Genomic DNA, 18521 nt, shown 5'->3' with positions numbered 1-18521 from the left:
CAAAGTGTCAGTCACAAAGAGACAGTTGTCAAAATCAATTTTTATTCATTTTACAATATTTTTTTTTACAAAAACCTTGTTTTGGAGGGGGGCATGTGTTTAGAGGCACACCTCGAGAAGTTTCTTTCCAAAAAAAAAATAATAATAATAATTAAAATTAAAAAAAACAAGAAATTCCTCCGAGGTAGGAAAAACACCCCCGTTGGTCAAAGGGAAATAACCATTCTCACTGCCACCAACTGAGAAGGTTATTTCCCTTTGACCATTAATATGTCCCTCTATAAGTCCTTGTAGAATCTTAATCCACCAATAACTCCCTAACCGTGTGTTTGACTGGTCCCATTTTTTGTAAGGACCGTCTCAGGAATGTATAGAACCTGTTCACCAAGTTTGGTGACGATCGATCCGTTCATTCTTGAGATCTATATGCGAACACAAACACACAAACACACAAACAAACAAACAAACAAACACATCGACCGAATCCTATACACACCCCTATACCGGGGGTGTAAAAATTATTATTTTTTTTTAATCATCTTTAAGGTGGCAGTACTACCTGGGATTTTGACAAAAACTCTATTTTCCATTCCATAATGTGTTATTTTAATACAGAAATGCCTCAATATTGTCAAACATTTTGAATTTGTTGTCGTGATTAGTGCCAATATCGTATTTGGGGCGGGGATATAGCTCAGTTGGTAGCGCGCTGGATTTGTATTCAGTTGGCCGCTGTCAGCGTGAGTTCGATCCCAGGTTCGGCGGAAATTTATTTCAGAGTCAACTTTGTGTGCAGACTCTCTTCGTTGTCCGAACTCCCCCCCCGTGTACACTACATTGGGTGTGCACGTTAAAGATCCCACGATTGACAAAAGGGTCTTTCCTGGCAAAATTGCTTTGGCACAGTTAATAATTGTTTACCTATACCCATGTGACTTGGAATAATAGGCCGTGAAAGGTAAATATGCGCCGAAATGGCTGCAATTACTGGCCGTATAAAATTTCATCTCACACGGCATCACTGCTGAGCGCCTAGAACTGTACCCACGGAATATGCGCGATATAAGCCTCATTGATTGATTGATTGATTTCTACACAGTTGATGTGTCAATTTTGACATTCTCATTTTGACGCGTAAAAAAAGTTTGCCTTTTCCTGTGATGTTTTTTGAAGTATTATGAATACAGTGTTGACTTGTTGCAAAACAACAACCACACTGTGTGTGGAGCTGTGTGCCATACATCAAAAAACCCATTTCTGCACACTATGTTTATTGTTCCTTAACATTGAATGTATGATTTAATTCGTGACCGATGTTTTACTGAAATTGGATGATATATATGTATATATACCACCAACATAATGCAACCCCTCCCCAGGTAGAACGGTCAACTGCCCTTCACAACTTAGTTAATCACTGGAAATCTTTTGGCGAAAAGAACTCCATTCCTTCAAACAGCGCAATATTCCTTAACTTTTCCTTTCTATACAAAACTTCAGCGCTCTTACGTATTACATTTTGACGAAGCTCACGGAAATATGCCACACAGAAAAAAAACTAGAGCCTGCCAAAGATCAAATAAAGCTGAACATGTTTCAAACTAGATTATAAAACAATCCAAGAACAAATATTCTTTGTATATGACTCTGTGTGTGTGCGTGTGTGTGCGTGTGTGTGTGTCAGTGTGTGTGTGTGAAAATATTAAGCTTTTCCTTGAGCGTATGATTTTGGAGCCATTCCATGGAATGTGTTTTGCACAAAATTATGATGTCCATTGACGTTTCTAAAAGCGTTCAAATGTCCTATTGATGTTGAAGAGCTAGAGGACATTTGTCCTGTATGAATTTGTAGGAACATCCCTGATATCATGCTGCAAACTGTACAAAACACACTTAAAACTCTTTAAACTATATGATTGACTTTCAAGGGAATATTAATAGAACCTACCATCAAATACTGGCAAATGAAGATAACTGCATTATCCGCAAGCGGAACAGTTGACACAAGGTCAAAGCGTGATATGTACCGCAAAGTTTCTCAGCACTCATCGGAATATGGGGAAGATGCACACACCTACAAAGTTTCTGTTCTATGCACGCTCAGCTCACATAGGATCTTGAAATGAAAAATGTACACATGATCAGCAAAGTTTTTGTACACTGCATGTTCAAAGTCGGGAACAATAACAATAACAATAACAGCACTTTATTGTCCATTAAAATATTACATAAAAATGGAAATTTTTCTTCGGCACACCCTGTCTGCCTGTAAACGATTATAACAACAATTGTATAGGACGACACACATAAAACATAAAACATAAAAGGGATACAATCAGATATGAATCAGGGTCTCCTTGAAGACTGGGTCTTGCCACCTGATGACCTGTGCTTTCCCAAAAATGGCCTGGTCAAAAACGAGGACAATGTGTTGCAGTTCCAGTTCCCTTGAAACCTGAATGTATGGCAAGAATCGATGTGTCTGTTGGACTGCTGACTATCATAGGCAGGTATGGAACCTGTACAACAGACAAAGGAAAACGTACAAGCGGGGTAAAAGAGCATAATTGTGCTTGAAGTAGATAAAAAGAACGACAAGTTTGTTTGTGTGAGTACTAGTCAGGGTAGGTAGGGATTGTTTGGTTCACATTCTTCCAAAAGCACCATACATGTATTTGGCCCAGAGGTCACCCATGCCATACTGTTTCCATTTTTGCCGACTGCCAAGACGGGCGCCCCATGGGGACGCCATATTGGCAAAATCCAATATGGCCGCCGTCCGGGTTACATATTGATCACAGGTAAAAAAAACTAAAAATGCTAGAATCATAAATGATATCACATTTTAGGGTTTTTTGGGGTCAGGGAATCCGATTCAGATGTTATTTCAATGATCTGAGGTCAAAATCCAATATGGCCGCCATCCGGGTTACATATCGATCACAGGTAAAAAAAATAAAAGTGCTAGAATCATGATTGATACCACATTTTAGAGGTTTCCGGGGTCGGGGAATCCGATTCAGACGTTATTTCAATGATCTGAAGTCAAGTTTACCCTTCAAGGTCACAAAAAGGTGCTATTGGAAGAATCTGAACCAAAATATCCCAAACACCTCAAATTATACCAAAAAATCAATGATTATTCAGGAACAATTTTAATTCAAATAATTCGGAGACATCTGTAGTGGCAAGACACTTTTTGCCGCTGTGTGCATTCAATACAGGATTATTATTACTATGCATATGTTCTGGCTGGCACTCTATGATTCCAGCAAGTCCTACTGGTCATCACCACCGTTATTAACACACCCGCCTTTGCATTTGCAGTGCTAGAGGACCGTCACATTTTCAGAGGACCGTGCATCGGACACTAACGCTGTTGCATTTGCACTCTATGATTCCAGTAACAAGTCCTACTGGTCATCACCACCGTTATTAACACACCCGCCTTCGCATTTGCAGAGGACCGTGCATCGGACACCGGCGCGGTTGCATTTGCACCTTCCCGTGCATGCCTTGAGGCAGCCACATTGCAAGAGAATGGCACATGCCAAAGAAGCGTCGCTTAGAGTGGTCCATAGTGGTTGCCAGGTATTGGTGCCATCTTTGTGCCAGCTCCACTCACTGAAGTCAGGAATTTCCTGCTGGATTGAGGTGGCCTGACCCCAGTAGAAACTCGCCTGTAGTAGCGCTCGCTTTACATGCTGGAACAGTGCGGCTTGGGTAGGTGGAAGCTTTTCCAACAGTTTGCATCCAGTGGAGAAGAGTTGATATCTGGCCGTGTTGACATCAGCTGCACTGCACCCCTTGCTGTACATGACTATGACAAAGCGTTCGAGGCGCTGCATATGCACAGACTCAAGACTGAAGAGGTCAGGGTCATGCGTGAGAGCCACTAGTGTGTCGGTGAGATCCGGTATGCTTGTCCATGCTGCCCATGCTGTCTTCTTGCCGCATCCAAGAAATTGTGAAGTCGTGTCGCACCCCGTTAAGCTGTGAAAGAGGGGTAGTGCCAAGGATTTTGACGGGCCAAGGTCAGAGTAGATTGTATGGACTGGTATGTCACGGTAGTTTTTACCAGTACCGAAGCCCACCCAGAGCTCTGATAGGCCCAGGGACTCGAAGAACCGGATTGTCAAAACTACGACATCGCTGTCCACATTGCGAACAACGGCTGTTGTATGACCCTGCTTTGCTGCATGTGCCAGATGCAGGAGGATCCTGGTGTCCGCCTCGGAATGGTTGCACGGCTGAAGTGTTGTGAGGTCACAATACTTGTTGGAGAGCACGGTCTCGAAGCGGGTACTCAGGAGCAGCTTTCCGTCCATGTCAGCCTTGGAGATCTGTGTGGTGATGAAAGAGAACAGCTCCTTTTTGTTTTCCTCATTTTTCAGGAATCCGCTGTTCCAGTCACGCTTCGGGATTGGAGTACTGCCATCACCGACTCTTGTCCGTGGGCCATTTCCACGTCGTTGCTGTGTGAGCGCTTTGAGGTTATTTTCCTCTGGGTAATTATCCCATATGGCGTCAATGCGTTGGGTACTGCTTGTGATTTGGGCCTCCAGATATGGTACAATGTGGAGTGACACATACTCGCTGAATGTATTTGCTGTTGTGGGTCGCACCATGTGGATAACAGCTGCCATGTCCAACACCACGATTGTGGCTTGTTTGGCAGCATCTGCGCGGCCAGTGGGTGCATTGAGGCACTTAAGAATGTCTGATTTTGTCCCTGATCGCAGCAACCCTCGATCCGCCAGGCTCGGTGGCTCTCTCTGATTTTCGAACCGAAAGAAGTCTGTCATGTCGGCATCGGGACGTGACTGGAGTGAGAGAAAAAGTTGTGTGATTAACATCATGTTCTGCCTCTGGACGCCGCTGTCCTTTGTACCTTTTTTCTTATTGGGGTCAGGTCGGTTGGCGAAGGTTAGCATGTTATTCCGCTTGATTGAATCAGTTACTGATACTGAAGCCTTTTCCAATCTGTCCATGACATATGCTGCATGCAGGGTTTGGCCAGTTTCACCGATTTGAGATAGAGAATCAGTAACGGCTTAGCACTGATTAGCATTTATATTTAGGAAAAGTTTTACACATAAACTTACGATTGTTTCTGTGGTATAGAGAGATATAAAACTTGTGCGTCATACAGCTAATGATGGGACAGGATTTTTGGGATCACGATGAGACACCAATATGACTTTTACAGTGTCGATGAGGGGTAAACTTGACTTCAGATCATTGAAATAACATCTGAATCGGATTCCCCGACCCCGAAAACTTCTAAAATGTGGTATAATTCATGATTCTAGCACTTTTAGTTTTTTTACCTGTGATCGATAAGTAACCCGGATGGCGGCCATATTGAATTTTGACCACAGATCATTGAAATAACATCTGAATCGAATTCCCCGACCCCAAAAAAACCTAAAATGTGATATCATTCATGATTCTAGCCCTTTTAGTTTTTTTTACCAGTGAACAATATGTAACCCGGACGGCGGCCATATTGGATTTTGCCAATATGGCGGCCCCATGGGGCGCCCGTCTTGGCAGTCGGCAAAAATGGAAACAGTATGGCATGGGCGACCTCTGGGCCAAATATGGTGCTTTTGGAAGAATCTGAACCAAACAACCCCTATAAATCCCTACCAAACCTGACTATACGTGTAAATGAATGTTTGTTTAAAATAATAACACGTTTTGGTTGCTTGTGTTTTAAAAAAAAATTATTACATTCTATTTGTGTGCCTGTGCTAGGAACAAAGATAAAAGAAACACCTTTAAGGATCCAGTGTTTAACAAACCCACAAACTGACATGTCCAATAAAGTGGAAGGGTAAAAAATAAAAAAAATAAACATTTTAGGTGTATACATGTTTCTTTTCAGTTATTTTGTTAAACAGGTACCAAGTCTGTACAACATATTACATAGGAAAACGTGCAAGCCGAGAAAACAATCAGATGCTTGAAACAGAAAAAACAAGAAAAATGTTGTGTGAGAAAGTGTAAATACATTTTTGCTTTAAAAACACACACATTTTGGCTGCTTGAAAAATAATAATAATGAAAGTATATTTTGTGTGCCTGTGCTAAGAACAAAGATAAAAGAAACAGTTTATGGTCCCAGTGTTTGAAAAAAAAGAAGTTACATTTCCACTAAAGTGGTTAGTTACAAAAAACATGTTAGGTTTATACATGTACAGTGGAACCCACATTTATGACCTCCAAAAATCTGAGAAAACCAGGTCTTAAAAAGAATAATCTTAAATCGGGGGTAAATTTAGAGAAGTTATGAACAGAAAATGTGAAAAGGCAAGGTCTTAAATGGAGGAAGTCTTAACTTTGGGGGTTCCACTGTATACACTTACAAGAAATAAAATGTCCTCACTTCCTTTCAACTTAAAAACAAAAGTGACAGGGAGTTAGAAAATGTCAGTGGAAACCGATTCCATTGACCAATGTATTCGTTACACTGTTACTGTTAGTATATCCTATTTTGTATGGAACACAATTCATCAAACCTACTTTCGACATTGGCGGAATCTGCCATCTTGCACTGCAGCATTGAATCCAGTCCAATTGTGTAAGGTCTGTAGATGCAGCTGAGGAAGCTTTGTAAAGAAGGCTAGTAGGTCAAGTGCCAAGGGGAGGAACTGCAGGAGAAATAATCAGATACATAAATGGTTGAAATGTATAACATCATTATAGGGGGTGTGTACAATGTGTTTCAATGTGTGTACAATAAACATCTGTGCAGTTAAAACTCAGATAGATACAAAAACAATGACATGTAAACAGAACAGAACATGTGTGTGCCCAAGCATTATAGTTTGTCAAATGTCTGCATGCATGTACTGCAGTGTTATTGTGTATCCTAATATGAATTTCTGTCATAATATTAATGACAACCTTAGTACCTACAGTCAGAATTCAAAATTACCAAGTAGGTGATCTTTCTTGCAGTAAAACAACTGTCTAGTTGCATTTCATACTCTGAATTTAACCCATTGAAAAGCAGTTTACTATCATAACAACTCATTAGCTGTAACCAATACAAGAAAAATGATATATATCAATCACATAGGCCCCTGTATAAACAATAACATGTTGCATCTGCACCTTATTGTACCTCTGGTATATTAATCCTAAACTGTTGTGATGCTATGAAGTGTTACTTAGAAGATTATCAATATCAAACATAATTTGCTCAGAAATATACACACAACTATTTCAAATGAAATTCAAGCAGGTTTTTACTCACCAACACATCTCGCCATATGTCAGCACAAGTCTCCACTGGTTGCTCAGTGCCCTTTCCTTTTATGTGTAACCACAGGCGGAAGGTATCGTTCACTGGACCACAACTATCATAGAACAAGAAGGGCAAAGCCCATACGACTCACATGCTTGACCTTGACCTTTACATGACCTTGACCTTCAGGGTCAAGGTCAAATAACTAAACCTAGCAATGACATCATACACTAAGAACTGCTTTACACATTTTTCCTACCAAAATACATGTGACCTTGACCCAAGGTCAAGGTCATCCAAGGTCATGCAACACAAAGCTGTTAATTCAAGACATAGGAAGTACAATGGTGCTTATTGGCTCTTTCTACCATGAGATATGGTCACTTTTAGTGGTTCACTACCTTATTTTGGTCACATTTCATAAGGGTCAAAGTGACCTTGACCTTGATCATATGTGACCAAATGTGTCTCATGATGAAAGCATAACATGTGCCCCACATAATTTTTAAGTTTGAAACAGTTATCTTCCATAGTTCAGGGTCAAGGTCACTTCAAAATATGTATACAATCCAACTTTGAAGAGCTCCTGTGACCTTGACCTTGAAGCAAGGTAAACCAAACTGGTATCAAAAGATGGGGCTTGCTTTGCCCTATATATCATATATAGATGAGGTATTGAATCTTGAGAGCGGAGTGGCGCAGTGGTTAGAGCGCTTGCCTCTCACGCTGGAGGTCGTGGTTCGTCCCCCACTCGGGGACAAATACAAATACCCGATTTTTCCGAGCGCTCTCCAGTCCACCCAGCTGGAAATGGGTACCTGACCCTATTCAGGGCCGGGGAAGGCAAAGGCAGCGAGGGAGAGGAGATGGGCACCGCCCTCATAAAGCTGGCCCCCAGAAAAGTTGAGATCTCTAACATCTCTCTCCCCTACGACCAGATGGTTATGGGAATACCTTTACCTTTACCTTTATTGAATCTCAAAAACTTCAGAGAAAATGGGAAAAATGTGAAAAATAGCTGTTTTTTAGACAACATTTATGGCCCCTGCGACCTTGACCTTGAAGCAAGGTCAAGATGCTATGTATGTTTTTTGGGGCCTTGTCATCATACACCATCTTGCCAAATTTGGTACTGATAGACTGAATAGTGTCCAAGAAATATCCAACGTTAAAGTTTTCCGGACGGACGGACGGACGTCGGGACGGGGGGGATGGACGGACGGACGACTCGGGTGAGTACATAGACTCATTTTTGCTTCGCATGTGAGTCAAAAACTAGTAGTGTAGTAGTGAAGACGTCTGGGGTCAACACACTGCTGCATTTCGCTTTCTTACGCTTGACCAAGGCAGGAGAGCTTGACACACACTGTGGATCTGAAGGAGTGACAACAACAGCATCACTGGAAGTGTCAATTCGCTGTACATAGTGTTTCTTCGCTCGCTGGAGTCGAACAATACATGTCAGACGCTGGTAGCAGACGACACGATGATAGGTACTCGTTCAGCGCATTGAAATGAACAGGCGACTTTCATCCTGATTTGGATCATCGCTTCATTGTCCCATCAGTGCGAATAACAGCAACTGGGGTGTTACAAATGTTCTCTTGAGCAAGAATAATTTATTGATGTATGTTTTTGTGGGGCGCATAGAACTGTTTTAGGATTTCCGCCAAATAAATATCCTCATTATTATTCTATTTTTTTCTTCAGGGCCAGCATCCCATGATGGCTTCCACGCGTCGCCGCGAGAGGGAGCTGGTGGCGGTTGCCTTCAACCAGAAAGAGCAGCGAGTTCTGGAAAAGTCCATCGCCACCATCAAACTGGAGGCCAGCTACTCGCTCAAGCTCCTTGACCTTTCCAACCGCACGGTCAAAGTTCACTTCCGCCAGCTCAAGGACAGAGTCTCGCGCATCAAGTCTTACCTTACGCCGGAGGAGATACAAAAGTGAGTACTTGTCCCCGTTTGGATTGACTTTGGATAAAGGTGCAAAATAGTCTTACTGTTTAACATGGTTTTTAACTAAAGATGGTTTGTTACTGTTACATAATTATCTTCACTTGCTTCCCCTTCTACTTTCATCTCGGCTGTTTCCGTAAACTCATTCAAAGCTTCTGAGCCCTGTTACGAAGATCGTGAGGTAGCAAGCACGCTCAAGAGCTATACAAACTCGTGATATTCAAATCTTCGTCAACAGAAACACTTGATATCTCGGAATGATTCGGCTGCACATGCAGCTATAAAGCTAAAGAGGGTACAGACATTCTTGGAAGCTTAAACTTTTAATCCATTTTATTCACGCGATTTTTTTTTAACCTGAATCACCTAAAAGCATATATTAGTTATGTCATGTTAACTCTGAACATTTGTTCAGAATTAAAGAAAATCTCTGTGTGCATATTTAAGATACTACGTTCGCATGCTTTGCCGAGACGAGCGCAATTCGTCGAGGTCATTGGGTTTAGGTTAGCTCAGCTTACTACATGAAGTCTCGGTGATGACTTGTTTTCAGTGCTGTTTTAGTTACAGTCCGACAAATGTTTTGATATTGCTTATATTATCATAGTCCCTGTTTTTAACCTTGGTGTACCGACGGTGTGTGTTTCAGACTGCGGAGGCTGGAGTCGGAGGGCAAGCTGCACCCCATGTACCCCCCTGTCAGCCTGGGCTCCGCTCTCAAGATCGCCGCCGCTGCCAGGCGTCTCCACTCCTCCCACGCCAAGCCGCAACCCGCCCCTCCCACCCGGGCCAAGAGCGCACTGCCCAGGTTCAACCTACCCGGACACGCCCCGGGTACCTCAACACCTCCACCTGGCGCGTTGAAGCGAAGCAACTCGGTGACGGGTGTGTTCATCGACGCTCCCCCACCCCGGGGTGTCACCAGGCCAGGGTCGGCCAGTGTCACTATCGGGAGGACCTCCCCTACTCCGGAGGCGAGGGTCAGCAGCGGTGTAATAAAGAAGGGTACACGTGACATCCTGGCGGCCGAGAGAGGTCAAGCTTCAGACTCAAGGCTTGGGTCCAGACTTCAGGTCAACGGTGGTGGTGTTGCAAGGATAGGGGCAAGTGGTGTCGGAAGGCCAGGATCTAGCGAAGTTACAATGCCAGAATCTCGTGGTGTTCCGAGGCCAGGTTCTAATGGCCTGAGAGTCCCCACACCGAGTCACCTTCAGCAGCAGAACGGAATCTCCTCCTCGTCCTCCTCCATGGACTCGCACGTGTCCAAACGGTCCAACGTCCACCCGCACAGCGCCACCACCCCAGTCACCGACCATCACCACCCCAAGCGACCAGACTCGCACATCGGCGTCAACGGTCACGGCTACGGGCTCTTACACGCGCATGGCCAGGCGGACGCGGCCCGGTCACGGAGAAACTCATCAAGCACGGGCCACTCTCGCGCCACGACGTCACACTCACACGCCCCCTTCTCCTCGCACGTGGCCACGGAGAAAGAAGCACGCGAGCGCGAGGAGAACGGCGAGGAGGCGCCAGGCGGTCAGCATGGCCTAGCGACAACGCCAAGGTCCCATCATAGCGCAGCGGACCGGAACGCGTCTACCGCAGGGCTGAGCGACGACACGGTTGACGACCTGGGAGAGGACTTGCACGCAGAGCGGAGGGCGGAGCTACTGGAGGAAGAACAGTACAGAGCCACAGTCATCAACAAGCGCAAGGACCGCTTCCTTCTGGACATCGACCGCTACCTCAAAGAGAACCCGCCCCTCAGGTCCCTGCCCATCACGCCCAAAGCCTCGCCCCAGGAGGGCGGGGCTGACAATGGGGAGGCGCAAGAACTCGACGCGGTGGCGGCTTTGGGCGGAGCTCTGTTCAGACGGCGTCGCGTGGAGTTCGACAGCCACCCGACCTACCTACCCGAGGTGGACTACAAGGACCGTCTGATGGGCCTGTGGCGCGACATGAACAAGTGCCGTTACCTGCGTGTGCCTGACGAGATGATCGACCTATCCGGGGTCAACACGCTGGCCACCGACACCATGAAGCTGTACCAGGCCCTCAAACACAGTGAGGTGGAGGCCCTGCCGAGTGCCTGGGGTGAATGAGTCTTTGACATACTCGGTGCACACAGAGAGGTCGAGGCCTTACTTCAAGATACAAGATACAAGATACAAGAAATTTTATTGTCCTCATCAATACAAGGAAATTTGGCATGTGTGTGGCAAGACATAATACACTGATACATAGACATTTACAAAGCAACAACTGAAGTTCAATATCAACACACCCTTACGCACACATACCCACTACTTCAGACACACAGGCTACATGTGCCCCTCGGACGTACGCAACCCACAATTCACCCAGCCATACAACTCCACATGCACTTATTCATGCAGCACTCTAGCGCCCGGCCATGCACAACTCACACACTGGAACCCTCGTACGGCTACATATGACACCCGCACAAACATTACAGCCTCAAACATCGTACTAAATCTACAACTAACAAGCATACATCCACTATCAAACACTGAATACATCATCACACATTACATCATAACATATTGCATTATAACACACGCACAAACATTACAACATCAAACATCGTACTATAATCTACAACTAACAAACAATCATACACTATCAAACACCAAATATATCATCGTACATTAAATTACATCATACCCCCCCCACCCCACCATACATTCACAATCGACACAGAATACATCATCATACATATACTTTACATCATAACCCCCATACATGCGCAATCAACACATAGTACATCATCATACATTACATTACAACATAACCCCCCCCCCCCCCATCATACAAAGTAAACAGACGTCAACATTCCACTCTTACCCCCCCCCCCCCCCCCCCCCCCGCCAATCACACGTCCTCCACTCTACCATCGCTCACACCTACTAAACATCACCCATAGTCCTCCAAGTCACAGTTCACAGCACTCATTGTCCTTCCGCAGTCACAGTTCACATCACCCATAGTCCTCACATCACAGTTCACATCACCCATAGTCCTCACAGTCACATTTTACAGCACTCAAGTCTATCTAGCATACTGTCACATTCACAGGGACTGGTTGTAGAGTCGTACAGCCATCGGGAGGAACGAGTCCCTCATCCGGTTCGTCCTGGCCCGCCAGCACCTCAAACGGCGTGATGACTCACGCGTGGGCTCGCACGATGCGAGCGCCTGGTGCAGAGGGTGGCGGTCGTCAGAGCGGATCATGCTCAGCTTCTTCAGCGCCACACTCGGGAATCGAGTGCTGAGAGGCTGAAGCTCAGAGCCAATGATGGAGCCTGCTCTCTTCACAATCTTCTCCAACCTTTCCATGTCGCCTTTCTTTGCACTGCTGTGGTAGCAGAGCTGGTTGAAGGAGACGACACTCTGAATAGTCGCCTGGTAGAAGAGGTGGAGGATCTGTGGGTCGACGTGGAACTGCCGCAGCTTCCTCAGGAAGAAGAGCCTCTGGTTTGCCCGCTTGCACACGGCGTCCACGTTTGGCGACCAGTCGAGCTGGTTGTCGATGATGGTGCCCAGATACTTGTAGGTATCCACCATCTCGACTGGTTCGCCCTTGATGATGATGGGGTCGACGGCGGACTTGGTTCGTCGGAAGTCCATGATGAGTTCCTTCGTCTTGCTCACGTTGAGCTCCAGGAAGTTGTCGTCGCACCACTGCACCAGCTCCTCCACTGCGTGTCTGTACGCCGATTCGTCGTTCTTCAGGATGAGACCTGACAGGGATGTGTCGTCTGCAAACTTCAGCAGCAGGTTGACAAGATCCCTGAGGCGACAGTCGGCGGTGTACAGCGTGAAGAGCGTGGGAGACAGCACGCAGCCTTGGGGGGCGCCTGTATTGGTGGCGACAGCCTCGGACAAGACTTGTCCAATACGGACCCGCTGGGTTCGCTTCGTAAGGAAGCTGAAGACCCAACTGATCAGCACTGGATTGACGTCGAACTCCAGCAGCTTCCTCATCATGAGATGAGGCTGGATGGTGTTGAAGGCGCTGCTGAAGTCGATGAACAGGACCCTGGCGTAAGAGGAGGGCTTCTCCAGGTGGGCGGAGACGTTGTGGACGAGGGTCAGGATCGCATCTTCAGTACTCCGGTTGCGGGTGTATGCAAACTGAAGAGGATCCTGATGGTCCTCTGTCTCCAACCTCAGCCTCCGAAGGACCAACTTCTCAGCGCACTTGAAGGGGATGGAGGTGAGCGCTACGGGCCTGTAGTCGTTCAATGTCAAGGGATTGGGCTTCTTGGGTACAGGAACAATGATGGAGCTCTTCCAGATTGCAGGGATGGAATGTTCGTCGAGGGACCTCTGGAAGAGCTCGCGGTAGACAGGGGCAAGGGAGTCTCCGCATTCCCGTAGAAGCCTGCCAGTGATGTTGTCTGGGCCTGCGGCACTGCGTGCCTTGACCTTCTTGAAGGTGCTGAATGTGCTGTAACTCAGAAAGACTCATCCTTATTGACTTGACCGTCAAGTACAGGGAGGTGAAATTGTCTCAAACGCCCGGACAGACTGAGGGTTGACTAGTTATTTTTATATCGCTCTTGCGTCTGGCTTGAGCACAGAATATTTTTACTTCATTTGAACACATCTAACACAGCATATTGCTGTAACTCTCACCTATGAACATGCCGCAATGACAACAAGGTTATATTTCCGAGTTCTGTGAAACACTGACGCTGAAAGAACTGTCAACTTACATTTACTGAGACTTGTACAATGAGACTTATTTGAAAATGGCGAAAACTAGCAGTATTCACTGGCCAGTCTATTCGTCGTTTTCCAAAATGACTCAACTTTTTTTTAGGGCGAGGCTGGGAAGTTATTTTTGACACCAGTTATTATTGGTGGGGGAAAAAAATCAGTATTGAGAAATTTGGATCTTTCGCTTATTTCAGTCTTTCGCAATAGACACAATAAGCTCTGCGTCTGTCAAGTTTTGGTTCAACTTCTTCACTGAATTGTGTGTGTGTCAGTGTGTCTGTGTGTCTGTATATGTGTGCGAGTGTGTGCATGTGTTTGTGTGTGTGTGTCAATGTGTGTGTGTGTGTGTGAGTGTGTCATGGCTATGAGCGAGCCCATGTAAACGCCACTGCTTCCCAGCTGAAAATTCTGGAACTGCTTACCGATTTTGCTTTGAATGATTTTTGCTTTGTTCCTTTGATTTAGTTTTGACCGCTAAAGATTAATTCCGGTGATCTCGTGATCTTCAGCATTAACACTTGACCGATACGATCAGGAACAACGATATAGTTCACGAGGGATTTGTCAGTGTGTGTTTTGTTGTTTCATGTGCCGGGGAGTGGAATCTTAAAGCTGTGGTCTATTTATGACTTTCCGGGGCTACGAGGTTGAAACATTGGGACAAAATCATGTACAGATTTCTGTACAGCAAACACTACCCGAAACCCCACCTATACGGCGTGTATGACCTTGAGAGCTTCAGTCAACGCTTGAATTTTGCAGTGGTAACATCCGGTTTGCTCTCGCAGAGCTGAGCATATTTGTCAAGAAGGGTCGAGCAGAAAAAATAAACGACTTGGCAGGGATTCGAACTCAAGGCCTCGGGGCCTCGAAATGTCGGGTGAAAGATAAAAAATTTATAATTTTATATCATTCTACGCTTGAATTACCATTCATGCGTTGCAAAAACGTAAAAATTGACATTAAAATTTGCCTTTATTTGCAAACATGTTTTACGGAATCGCAGTACATGTTTACACCGCCATGCAAATAGCTGCGATATCTCTATTTACAACATGCAAGAAAATGACATGAACAGTAATTGAATCTCTCCAAAGCTCTGTGCAGTTGAAACCATGCAGACATCTAAGAAATGGTTATACATGTATTCACTTCTAAACAACGGGCGGATCGAGATATAAATCATGCTGCTTCAAAAATAACATAACATGAATTCATATCAATGTTTTTCGGCGCAGTAGCCTAGTGGTTAGGACATGAGACACGAAGTCTCGAGGTCGAGAGTTCGAATCTTCGCCGGGGCGTTTATTTTTTCCCCTTGATCTCTCTTGAAGATAAAATATGATCAGTTTTGAGAGAGCAAACCGGATGTTATCCCTGCAAAATTCAAGCGTTGACTGAAGCTCTCAAGGTCATACACGCCGTATAGGTGGGGTTTCGGGTAGCGCCGGTTTGCTGTACAGAATTCTGTACATGATTGTGTCCCTATTTTTCAACCTCGTAGCCCCGGAAAGTCATAAATAGACCACAGCTTTAAGTACAGTTGGGCCGTACGGCTGGGTCCAGTTTAGTTCAAACGGACAAGTCATTAAGGGCACAGTAAGCCGGCTCCCGTAAACCATCACAGCGTCTACATACAGTACAAGCATACTTCCATTTGAACGCTCACCGAACGGGAACATCCTGGCTGCTTTCTGTCGAGCGTGAGAAATTCTCAAAGAATTTATTTTCGTGGACTTGGTCTTCTACAACAATGGCGCCAGTATCTGTGGTGGTTTACAGATACGGTCAGGCTTTTACACACAGTACAAACACCCTTTCATTTAAACACTCAGTCACCGATTGAGAACATCCTTGGTGCCCTCCGTAAAGAGCGAACAATTTTCAAAGAATTTATTTTTGCGCGGTTTATCTTACCCCTGAGCCATCGTGAACCCGTGTGATCCAGTTTCCCTTTTTCACAATGTAGTCGTCAGTTAGTCATTTGAATGCGACTCGATGGGAGCTCATTTACAATAGCACGTTTTTATGCACGAAACAAACGGCTGTGGTTCACAAGAACTCTAGCGATGGCTTTTGACTGTTGAGAGGAACGGCGATATGCACTGATAAACCGTCGTCTGCTACGACCCTTGCGTGACCCTGCTTCTGGGCTTTTCTTTTTTCAAACTTTCACAACTTCGAATTGTACTGATCTTGTCTTGATGAAAAAAGAATTCTTTTATGATTAAAGAATGTTTGTGTAACAAGCTGTCAATTTATTATTTAGATTTTAAAAGTTAGGTCCAGCGCAACACGCACCACGGTCCAAAAACATTTTGATAATCATTCACGGCTATCGCCAGTTTACATGGATAGAATGAGAGCCGAAGGGAAGTAACTCATGTTTGACCTGAGTTCAGGATGGGTCCAAAAAGTGTTCGAGACAATCTGCAAAATTAATTCTTTAAAAATTGCTCGCTCTTTACGTAGGGCACCTAGGATGTTCCCGTTTGGTGAGCGTTCAAATGGAAGGGTGTTTGTACTGTGTGTAAAAGCCTGACAGTATCTGTGATGGTTTACGGGAGGCTTACTGTCCGGTATTCATAACACTGAGCCGTCCAGCACCGACACGAGGCGCCATTGTTGTTGAGGACTAAGTCCACGAAAATAAATTCTTTGAAAATTTCTCACGCTCGACAGAAAGCAGCCAGGATGTTCCCGTTCGGTGAGCGTTCAAATGGAAGTATGCTTGTACTATATGTAGACACTCGGGGAGCTCTGTGATGGTTTACGGGAGGCTTACTGTGCCTTTAACACAGTGACGCAGAATTCCCACTGTAAATTGTGACTGTGCATTGTTAATGTTATTTTGTGCCGTTACTGTTGTGTTTACATGCTCGCTTGTTGTGATATTACTGTCCAGAGTTGTTATTACAATCAAAAAGATGCTTGAAAGAAAAATAAAGTGTGTCTTAAAAGTTGCAATGATGATGTGTTTGAGATTTTGTATTGTATTCGTGTATGTGTGCGAGAGTTGGTTTTGCTGGTCTCAACATTGAATTTGATCTGCGTTGAAGGCGGACAACCACGACATTGCCCTGAACAACGGGAACCGCCCAAATCCCTAATGCCAGAACTGATGCACAATTGTAGTCACTTCTTACAAGAAGACAACATCCAAGGTAGAAAGGTTAAAAAACATTTTTTTAAATTAAGTCTTCTGCGAGATCATTTTTGTGTTTGCGCAAAGTTTCTGGGTATACCACTTCATACTTCAATCAATCAATCAATCAATATGAAGCTTATATAGCGCGTATTCCGTGGGTACAGTTCTAAGCGCTTGTCGAAGAGTTGTCAACACAGGACTAACAAAGAAACTAACATCTTCAGACGGACACGAACCCTATCACACACTAGCAAACCCTGGTAAACATACAACAAACAACTGTTTAACAACAATGTACACATCAATAGCTAGGTCCAAACAAAATAATTTTGTTTGTTTGTTTATTTGTTGCTTAACGTCCAGCCGACTACGCAGAGCCATATCAGGACGAGGAAGGGGGGGATGAAGGGGGCAACTTGTCAAGCGATTCCTGTTTACAAATGCACTAACCCATTACTTGTGTCCCAGCAGGCTTTAGTAAAACTAAATTAATACCTACTGGAAGATTACCAGTTTCCAGTATGTTAAAATAGGCTTAACCTATCTACTGCTGGACTTACATCAGAACACTAACAGATTAAACTATACATGAATCGCGAGACAAGCGGCAAGAGAAGAGATTTTTGGAAAAAATACAGGTGAATGAGCAAGAAGGCAGAAAAAAGAAAAGAATTCATGAAGAAAAAGAGAGCATGACAGGAAAGAGGAACCAAAAATGTACCTAACAGCAAACTAGAAAGCTCCTGCGGTTCCAAAAACAGGAGGGGCTTTTAATTTCATAACCGCAGTGCCCCACTGCGGGATATTAAGCACAAAGAAAACACCTCTCACAGTTGCGATCACGCGTTTGATGGTGAAAAAGCAGCCCTCTGAGCACTCACAGATGAGATTTATACTTCATATCATGCGATCAATAGACGATCTCTGGAGATAACGGTCAGATTTGTATGGGTTGTGATAGCGAATAATTATCCTTGCTTTCATTCTATGGAAGCAAACTCACGTGATATTATAGGCTAGTTGGTGTCTGTAACACACGGACAACGAGCACTTGTGGAAAGCTTGCCTCAATAAACCAGGCATGGGAATTGAAAAAAAATAAAAAAGGCTGAAAATTTGTAAGTAATGGCAAAGTCGACGGCGCAAAGCGCCTAGCCCTGCTAGGGGGGTCCGGGGGCATGCCCCCCCGAAAACAAATTTTCTCCCAAGAACCCAAATGGTGCAATTTGGTGTCATAAAAGCTCCAAGTATGCCATTAAATTCAGTTTTTAGTACCATTTTTGCCTCCCCCATTTATTTTTTTGGCGGACACTTTTGCTTTTTCGGCGGAACCAAAAAAAATTCAGCGGAAATTTGGCTTTCGGCGGACAATTCCCATGCCTGATAAACGCAGGAGTATTCACTCGTTCACAAC

The 18521-nt window shown here is 44.7% G+C and overlaps 1 protein-coding gene and 2 long non-coding RNA genes across 4 annotated transcripts in view; 2 read left to right on the top strand and 1 right to left on the bottom strand.

The window, feature by feature from the left end:
* The window catches only part of LOC138946311 (uncharacterized), a 60583-nt gene extending 48839 nt beyond the window's left edge, over positions 1-11744 (top strand). For both annotated transcript variants that reach the window (XM_070317856.1, XM_070317864.1), the window contains exons 2-3: positions 8966-9201; positions 9863-11744. In XM_070317856.1, coding sequence (XP_070173957.1) covers positions 8978-9201; positions 9863-11318 — 1680 coding nt within the window. In that variant the 5' untranslated portion in view covers positions 8966-8977 and the 3' untranslated portion in view covers positions 11319-11744. The remainder of the gene's footprint in view (positions 1-8965; positions 9202-9862) is intronic.
* Positions 1-18521, top strand: part of LOC138946507 (uncharacterized) — a 458926-nt gene that overhangs the window by 394285 nt on the left and 46120 nt on the right. The gene's annotated exons all lie outside the window — the stretch shown is intronic.
* LOC138946536 (uncharacterized) lies at positions 2476-7931 on the bottom strand. The gene is made up of 3 exons (XR_011449373.1): positions 7265-7931; positions 6529-6656; positions 2476-2519 (listed from the first exon to the last, which is right to left on the bottom strand). It is a non-coding gene; the product is annotated as an uncharacterized lncRNA (long non-coding RNA).

The sequence above is a fragment of the Littorina saxatilis genome, linkage group LG1, assembly GCF_037325665.1.
Source record: "Littorina saxatilis isolate snail1 linkage group LG1, US_GU_Lsax_2.0, whole genome shotgun sequence".
Taxonomy (NCBI): Eukaryota; Metazoa; Mollusca; class Gastropoda; order Littorinimorpha; family Littorinidae; genus Littorina; species Littorina saxatilis.
Note: the sequence above shows the minus strand (reverse complement) of the source record. Positions and strands in the feature narration are given on the sequence as shown.